The sequence below is a fragment of the Macrobrachium rosenbergii genome, chromosome 27 (genome assembly GCF_040412425.1).
Source record: "Macrobrachium rosenbergii isolate ZJJX-2024 chromosome 27, ASM4041242v1, whole genome shotgun sequence".
NCBI classification, from domain to species: domain Eukaryota; kingdom Metazoa; phylum Arthropoda; class Malacostraca; order Decapoda; family Palaemonidae; genus Macrobrachium; species Macrobrachium rosenbergii.
Genome location: NC_089767.1, coordinates 17,059,673 through 17,068,764, shown reverse-complemented (window position 1 = coordinate 17,068,764; position 9,092 = coordinate 17,059,673). Strand labels below are relative to the sequence as shown.

The following is a 9,092-nucleotide window of genomic DNA, read 5'->3' as shown; positions in this document are numbered from 1 at the left end:
TACATATAGATGGATATTTAACTAGAGCTGTTAACTAATCACTAGCACTACGTAGTTTTGTATGCTGCCTCCAGGGCGGCGTTGCTAGACCTTGGTTGCTAGTAGCCGCCATCTCAAACACCCGGGAACCGCGGAACTTGAATGGGAGTTTGGTGTATTTTTTTTTTTTCTTTCTTAATGGAGCGCTATACGGCTTATGATTGCAGAAATTGGCATAGGAATTCTTCAAGAGAAAATGGGATAACATTCCACAGATAAGCAAAGCATACTGGATTTTACTTACAATTTTGTGCTAGTCACATAGGCTAATTACCTTGCTAGCAGTATATAGGCTACGTTTTCCCCGTTAATACGTCGTATATTTTTACTAAATTATTGTGGCACATAAATGCAGTGGCGATTTCAGTTTTGAAAGCAGAACATCAATACTCTTATATATGCCATATAATACAAATAAAGATCTTGCTTGTTATTGAAAATGCCTAGCAGCAGTAGGCCTATAGGTTGCTGGTTACCTCAACCAGTCACGTTTTTTAAACCTGTTCCTGTGATGCATAAGGACACCTGTTGCATTTTATCAGTATCCTGTAGGATACTGTCTGTGTCATCAGTTTTTCTGTTTTAGACATTGAAAGTCAGCGTTAGAGTTGTTTAGCAAAATCAATTTTATCAAACGTGGTTTCTCGACGAAATTCGTTAACGTCACATTCGGTGAGAGGATTTAACGACGACGTAAACATACCATAGAAAACAATTTCTGTGTTCGATTCAGAGTAAAAATAGTTATATTTTTATGTGTAATAAATCCTGGTTTAATTTATATTTTCATCAAACGAAATGTCGTTGTACATTTGTAAATAGCAAGGAAATTATTTTCGTAGCCTAGGCTAAACTTACGTCCTCAAACTACTCACTTGAGGAGACGCTGTAAGATTTAAACCTTATTCTAAATGCAACTTGATTTCAGTTATATAAAAATCACATTTCTCTGAGGTAAAAAATTATCATGACAAAGAAAAAGTAGCCTTTAAGGGGAAAAAAATCTTGACCAAGCAAACGTTAGGCCTATACCTCGTGATTCAGCAGGCGATTTTATTGTTTTGTTATATTTTTAGGATCAAGTTTATTCCAAATAGGTCTTATATTACTCTCTCATGTTCGTCTTTACCTAAAAATTCTCCCTATATGTCACCCCAAGCCTTAGAAGAGAAAAGAATGGCTTCACTAGCCATTTCTGTCATCGGCTTGTTGACAAGACATTGAGCACGGCAGGAAAAAATCATCACGTTGTTATATTTTGCAAAACTTTCGTTACGTACGACCATTTAAGCTGTCAGTTGACCTGACAATCATTCTAAGTTCAGTCCAATTGCACCGTGTAAGTGTGTAATTCGAATAACGATTTATTTTAACTGCAGTCCTATTACATCATGTATGCGCGTATTGTAGTAAGGATTTGTGTAGCCTGAATTGGAGGACAGAAGTTCTTTTAGCATATAGGATGGACCGATGGAGTTCATTCCAGAGTTCAGTTCGCGAGTAGCTGTCCGTTAGTGCTTATCCCTGCCTAAGCTTTATTGGCTAATGTTTTGTAGTGTTACTACACCTTCCCCGTGAGATGGCCAGCCTGGCCTTATAGTCTTTTAATGTTTCTGATAGTTTTGCTAGACACACATTACTTCGTTTTCTCTTTAAGCTGGTACAATTAAAACTTATTTTCTGCTGATTGACAACAGAAATACCGCATAAACTAACTCATATATATATATATATATATATATATATATATATATATATATATATATATATATATATATATATATATATATATATATATAATAGAAACGAGTCTATAATTGAATAAACTAAGTACTTTGATACACGCACAAGGGCATACAGAAAATCACTGATAAAGACAGAGACAGCAAAAACAGAAAGACGTTAACGAAAACGAAGTCATAACAGATGCCGAGTTTAACCATTCGTCGCCAGTGACTAAAAGTGTTTACCCATACTGCGCTGGGCAAAAAGATGAACTAATTTAGATCTTGACCTCGCCCGGTGACCTCTCGCACACCATAACGTTAACTCGATAACAACCGTTGAACGAATTGCATAGACAATTAAACGTGAAACATTAATGGAAAAGGGAAGCCCATCTGGACGAAACTAGGGAAAATTATACCAGATTTAGGCATCGAACCCATACCCATATATACAAAGGCTCTGGAAGCAGAGTCAGTTAGAAAAAGACATCAGGGCAGGGAGTGTGCGAGATGTGCGGAGAGGTGATTGTGAAAACCCAGACTTGTGAACTTATAAAATTTCTGAATGTCCATAGTACAAGTGAAATTCTAAGTCCACGAATTTTACGATGTGCCTTTTAAGATAAAGACTCGGTCATTGCTACCCGTTGAAAGGTGGAAAAGTTATACAGTTTAAAGACTAAATAAATGTAATTAAGGGGAAACATAAATTTCATTTAACCAACATTAATAAAGAAGAACTTATGAAGTATTGAAAGATAGCCGACATCTGAGCACGATAAGTGAAGTTCCAGCATAGTTAAATACCGAGCAACTTGTTCCTACGGAAGTGAAGGCAAACAGTATAACAGACAGTTCTAAGAAGTGCATGCCTTCCCCATTACATATATATATATATATATATATATATATATATATATATATATATATATATATATATATATATATATATATGAGCATTATGTAAATGCTCATATAGAGTCAACCCTTTCTTTGTAAAAATTCGAAATGAAATGTATAGAAAAATACGCAACATTCCTTTTTTTAAAAGTATGGTTAAAAGCTATTACGTTTTGTTCCGCAACATTAGCACACAAATAGTGGCGGTGCTTAAGCAATACAGTATGCCTCCATATCTTCGAGTACTAGAGAACTGGAGCTGCGCCCGCGAGCCTGACTGAAATGATGTGCATGGACGCTTTGGACTGCAGTTCAAGTACTTGTCAGGTCACCTGATGTGGAGTTAGGCCATGTTTGTGAAGGCTCGCCTCAACAGGTGTGACCGACCCACCCAATTTGAAATGCCTGTCTTGGGTAGGCTAGGTACACTAGCGTGTTCAGTCTACCTATACAAAGTTTACCTACTATTAATACGAGCAGGTGCGTAATAGCCCTTGTCTTACAACACATTGATCTTCTAAGGAAGTTTATATTTTTAGCCACTATATATAAATTTCTGTAAATTTTACGATTATTCCGTATTGTTGTTCTCTTACTTTTCCTGTGCTCCTTTTCTACGGTGTAATACTTTATTCTTTGGCATATTGACGGCTAAATTCATTCTGCTCGTTCTATATGCATATGGGCATATCATCAATAAAACTTGAAAATGCTGATAATTCAACTCATAGGTATGAGCAAGGTCCTTTAAATATATTGTGTATATTTAAAGGACCTTGGGTGTAAGCAGTGTTACCAAGCGACTGATTATCATGGCAGACGTCACGAGAATGGCAGCAACACAAAGAGTTAGTATATTTACGCAAGATATTGAAGACCATTGTAAATGGAGGCTCTTGAAATGATAAAGGACCTATTGTTTACTACATTATTTGGCGATATTTTGCCGTTAACCCTCACGAATACCCGAACTAATCATATTATATATATGTTAGTTGTAAATATGCAAGATGCCTACTATCATAGATAGCGTTGGGACGGTCTTAATATCCATAGAATTTTTCTTCACTCTTGCTCGACCTCTGCTGCACCAGTCATTTGGAAACATGCGGTGTTAATCTCAAGCCGCAAAAGGTTCTTTCAGCATAACCAAGTGATGATTGTTATTCTGATAAAATTTGCGGCATTCTAACACTCTGAAATCTATTTATAGCCTTGTTTTTTTTATAATCTACATTTTTTATTTTTTTATTTTCTAAAAATTCTTCCTTCTATATTTCCTATTACTTTCTGTTACTTCTTTCAAATGAACACCATATTCTCTGGAAGCTTTAATTTCAAGTCAATGGCCCTTGTGAGCTTGTTCCATATAAACAGGGTTCGTATTCTGACTAACAATATTAATAGTAAAATCTGAATGACAGGTTTCATCGAATCTTGATGATTTCCTTTTTACTTCCATGAAAAGTCATCAGGAAAATAATTTCCCTTGTATGCACATTGCTAAACAAGTCCACCCATGCATGAGGGGAATTTAAACGTTAAGTGCTGAGAGCAAGTTGCAGCCTTTGATAGTGCATTGTAAAATACTTTGTCACTTAGTAACAGATGTAAGAGTTGCTGCATCTTAGTAACAGTTATTCAGATTGGTCTCCATTACCATCAATAGTTACACACAGGACACTTGGGATAACAGAAACGAAGTTTTATCATTTAAGTCATTGTCTTTTATTAAACTACATCCAAAAATATTTATTTATATATATATATCTATATTTATATAATCTTTCAACACAATTATATGAACAATTGTGCATTAAATAAAAACAGTGACAAAATGGAATGTTTGAAGATGTGAGTTAGACGCGCACACATGAAAATGACTAGAAGTGAAAACTTAGAACAGTCAACAATTAGAATACTGAGCAATTGGACGGGCTGTGGGAAGCCCCGAGATCAGCTAATTATCTCCTCTACCCCCTTAACTACGATGAAACTCCCAACTTTTCACTACATATACACATAAGGAGGCAATTAAATAATGAACACATGAGCGAGTTCTCCAGGGCCTCCTAAACGCCTCTCTGCTAGGCCTAGGACATAAACCCCCTTCAGAAAAGGGCTACAAGCTTGTTAGCACAAAGATTCAACAGAAGTTTAGGAATTCCCCAACGATGTCTTCAATTGGCTTTCCCCTCCAGCCAAATTTGTTCCACATATCTTGATCAGGTACTGAACACTCGAGGAGCAACCGGAGGTTGACCTTGACTCTGTCCATTGGGCTCAGGGATGGTTCTTTACAAGGCTGAGACCCCATCAATGTTAGAGTCCTCATAAGGACCTCGTCTACGGAAGACTGTGGGTAACCCATCCTTTCAAGACGCTCTGACCCTAGAAGAGCACCTAGAACCCTTTGAACAGACTCAATGAATGACTGTTCTCTCCTTCGGCGATTTTCCTCCCTAATGAAGTGTTCTTCAATCTGCATCTGTTGCCGTCGGAGGGTTTCCTGATCTATGGACAGTGTTCTTTCTTTAAGCAAACCTTGTTCTTTCTTCTCCTGCAGACATAGTAGTAAATCATATGGGCAGGTCAGTTTTTCCCCGGTTTCTGTGGTGAAGATAGCATACTTTGGCTTGCTGTAAGACTGGGGTTCCACAGAAGAGTTGTAGCTGGGGTAATTTGGTGCATGTCCTGCTGGAGTTGACTCTGGTTTGGGGACAGCAATACCAGGGTATATGCGACGGAGAAGCATATTATAGCTTTCCATGTGGTTGGGACCTGGAGCCAAAGATGGCCCTTCCATTATGTGGGGAGGTGTTAAAGGAGATCCAGCAGTGTCTGGAGATCGAGGTGGGGAGAGAGTGTCACTGACGGGACTAACGCCTCGACCACTGTCATCACTGACGTATCCAGGAGATCGAGAGCCATAGTTGTCTGTTCCTGAGCAGCTGCTGCTGCTACTGTAGTTCTCTGGGCTGTCTCTATGGGAGCTGTTGCTGTGTCCATCAGTGTTCTCTCGAAAGTCACGAAACGGCAGTGGATGCTCCATTGGGTCACTTTCCAAGGAAGAGGTAGGAGAGGAACTGCTGGCTGGGGAGTTGCTGTCAAGAACCATTTCAGCTGGTGGAGATGGTGTTACCTGCTTAGCTTTGGCGGACTGCTTCTGCTTGCGAGCTGGACGTTCTGACTGGCTGTGATCACGAATGTGGCGGTCCAGGGCTTTGCGGGAGTTGAAGAACTCTTCACACAGTGTGCACTTGTAGAGTTTTTCTCCAAGATGAGACATCTTATGCATTTTCAATACATGGTTGTAGCCGAAGGTCTTTCCACAAACGTCACATTCATAAGGTTTTTCTCCTGTGTGGGTTCTGATGTGAACTTTGAGTTGTTTGGAGCATGTGAAACCTTTCTGGCAGTACTCGCATGAATAAGGTTTTTCGCCAGTGTGAGCACGCATGTGAATTACAAGCTGGCCAGACTGAACAAATGTTTTGCCGCAGACCTACAGAGAGAAAAAAGAAAGAAAGGCTTGGTCAAATAACTTGTTTAATTGTGTAGTCGATTTCATTTAGCTATAAACATATCAATTAAAGTAAGATTTTGTGTGGAGGTTAACATGAATAGATTAGTACAGTTCATTTTGATGTATCAAAATATATGTATTACTGCAAAATGGTATAAAAAAAGTTGTAAATACTTCATCTGGTGCTCACCTCACACTTGTGGGGTCGTTCTCCAGTATGAGTCCTCATATGGCGGTGGAGTTTGCCTGAATGTTCAAATGCCCTTCCACAAATGTTGCATTTGTAGGGCCTTTCCTTTGTATGAATACGCCGGTGAACGTTCAGGTTTTCCTTGACACTGAAGGTTTTCTCACAGAACTCACATCTGCAGAAGAAGGAAAATTATTTTTAATATAACTCTTAATTGGTCACATCATCCTTTATATGTCTTGTGAAAGGCTAAACTGCCATTTTCAAAATATATCAGACTAATTGGAAGAAGGAAAATTATTTTTAATATAACTCTTAATTGGTCACATCATCCTTTATATGTCTTGTGAAAGGCTAAACTGCCATTTTCAAAATATATCAGACTAATTGTCGTTTCTATATATATATATATATATATATATATATATATATATATATATATATATATATATATATATATATATATATATATATATATATATATATATTATCACAAACTAATGGTTACTTCCAAAACGAATACTTACTTGAATGGTTTTTCTCCGGTATGTACTCGGTGGTGCCTCTGCAGGCGAGCAGGAATAGCAAATCCCTTCCCGCAGATCTTGCACTGATAGGGAGGTTCTCCAGACATTTGACTGGGTTCCTGGTCGTCCTCTTCTTCTGCAATGTTGTTCATGACAGGTGTCTCTGGGAGTGACTGTGGGTGCATCATGGGCTGGGGTGCCCCAGGGTAATGTCCCATTTGATGCTGTACCATCTGGGGTTGGTGATGCATTTGGGGTACCTGAGGGCCCATTGGGGGTGCTCTAGGGTAGGAACTTTCTATTTCCATACCCATTGGTTGAGAAGCCATTGGGTATCCTTGCATCATCGCCATCGTTCGGATTCTGGAAGAGATATTTTAATTATTTAAAGGGTGCTTTTAATGTTAAATAAATGTAAAGTACCTCTCTCTCTCTCTCTCTCTCTCTCTCTCTCTCTCTCTCTCTCTCTCTCTCTCTCTATATATATATATATATATATATATATATATATATATATATATATATATATATATATATATATATATATATATATATATATTATATATTATATATATATATAATATATATATATATATATATATATATATATATATATATATATATATATATATATATATATATATATATATTCAATACTTAGCCTTCACATTTCAAAATACACTAGCCATTAACTTACTTAACATTAACTTACTTAAAACTAGGTGGAAATTTAAGTCGCGAATAAAATTGCAAATGGCAAATTAGACCAACTTGAATAACACATAGTATATTTCTCATTTTGTGTAATTCTTGTCACCAGGAAACAGGAAACTTACTTGTCTCTTAAACAATACTAAAGTTTTAGAAAGTCTCCTACGCTAAGTTTCAACAGGTTGATCAGCACACTGGCTAATACCAATAAATTGCATCAGAAGAGTATAAAACACATCAATTACATTATAACTCTCACAACAAAATTTGCCCGCGAGTTCAGCTTGGGCGTTGTTTAAACCTCGTGAAGATCATTCCCTTTGGCGACTCAAGTTTCAAACATGATAAAAATCACAACCAACTAACCGATAGTTATCAGTCACGGAAAAATATTTTAAATAAGTTTAATAATACTATGAAAATGGAGGAAAAGTTTTGCAGCCTACAATGAATCGCCAAAAGAAACAGAGGGCTTGAGAATCACCAAAATAAAAACAAACTTCTAAACACTGGAAGTTTGACTAAATGCCATATGCAATCGCGAAGTCAACAATCACATGACACTCACCAAGTACAAATCACTGTCGATGGTGTAATAGTCCAAGGGGTAATATCCAAAGATCAGTTCCGGAATTGATTCACAGTTTCATATCCTCACAAGAAAATCCAAGTAGTAGAATCCAAGTTATGATTCACGTATTTCCACTAAGAATACAGTGTTCCACCTATGAGTATTTTGTGGCGCACAGAGATGTGGACTTAACGTTGTCCGTTTGCGAACTATGCCATTCGAGCTGTGTGAAGGTCCATATATGCTTAACTTTACACAGGCGCAGAAGGTTTAATCATTGAAGGGCTTAGACCGACCCCAGTCTCCTCTCCGTTGCCGGAGACGTGCAACATATCGTATGATGGCTTGTATTCTTGATTCTATGCACTCATTCGCTAAAGTATTACAACTGCCAGAAACATAAATCTGTATAGTTTGAATTAATATTGTAATTCATTGTTTATTCTATTACTTACAGTGTTAAAACAGGCAACGTAAATTTATTTCTTACGTCTGGTAGGGTTGCTAGTGAGGAGGGTCACGGCTCGTGGCTTAGGCGGCGCGGGGCAGACGGGGCTCAACCCGTGTGGCACAAGGCATGAGGCTCTCAAAGGAAGACATCTGGTGCCACATTGTAATAGAAGAGATTGGTTTTCTTTTACTTTACTAAGTTTTCATTTGACATCGACAAATCCATATCGTTACTTGTTTTATTTTTATAAATGCCGTCGATTTTGTACTGCAAATGAAAGTATGGCTTTGAAACGTGCGTAGCACTTGTAGAAACACTGGCAACGCCGCCACGCGCCGTGCTACTCAGGCCTCGATTGCTACACAAGAAAGCCAATTCGCTTCATAGCCCCAGAGCCTTCAAACCAACATCTAGCCATTGTTGATATCTATGTTTAGATGGTTACGGGAA

The 9,092-nt window shown here is 37.7% G+C and overlaps 1 protein-coding gene across 1 annotated transcript; it reads right to left on the bottom strand.

The window, feature by feature from the left end:
* Positions 1-4,370: 4,370 nt before the first annotated feature.
* On the bottom strand, positions 4,371-8,472 carry LOC136853447 (uncharacterized). The gene is made up of 4 exons (XM_067129038.1): positions 8,189-8,472; positions 6,910-7,272; positions 6,383-6,557; positions 4,371-6,171 (listed from the first exon to the last, which is right to left on the bottom strand). Exons 2-4 carry the CDS (start codon positions 7,260-7,262, stop codon positions 4,813-4,815), a joined length of 1,887 nt encoding a protein of 628 aa, XP_066985139.1. The 5' UTR covers positions 7,263-7,272; positions 8,189-8,472; the 3' UTR covers positions 4,371-4,812.
* Positions 8,473-9,092: the final 620 nt, after the last annotated feature.

What these genes read in the sequence shown, in the direction of transcription:
- LOC136853447 (XM_067129038.1), bottom strand. Translation starts at nt 7,262, where the DNA reads ATGGCGATGATGCAAGGATACCCAATGGCTTCTCAACCAATGGGTATG. An exon ending in ACCGGAGAAAAACCATTCAA is followed by an intron (nt 6,558 to 6,909) that starts GTAAGTATTCGT and finishes CTTCTTCTGCAG; the next exon opens with ATGTGAGTTCTGTGAGAAAA. An exon ending in AACGACCCCACAAGTGTGAG is followed by an intron (nt 6,172 to 6,382) that starts GTGAGCACCAGA and finishes TTCTCTCTGTAG; the next exon opens with GTCTGCGGCAAAACATTTGT.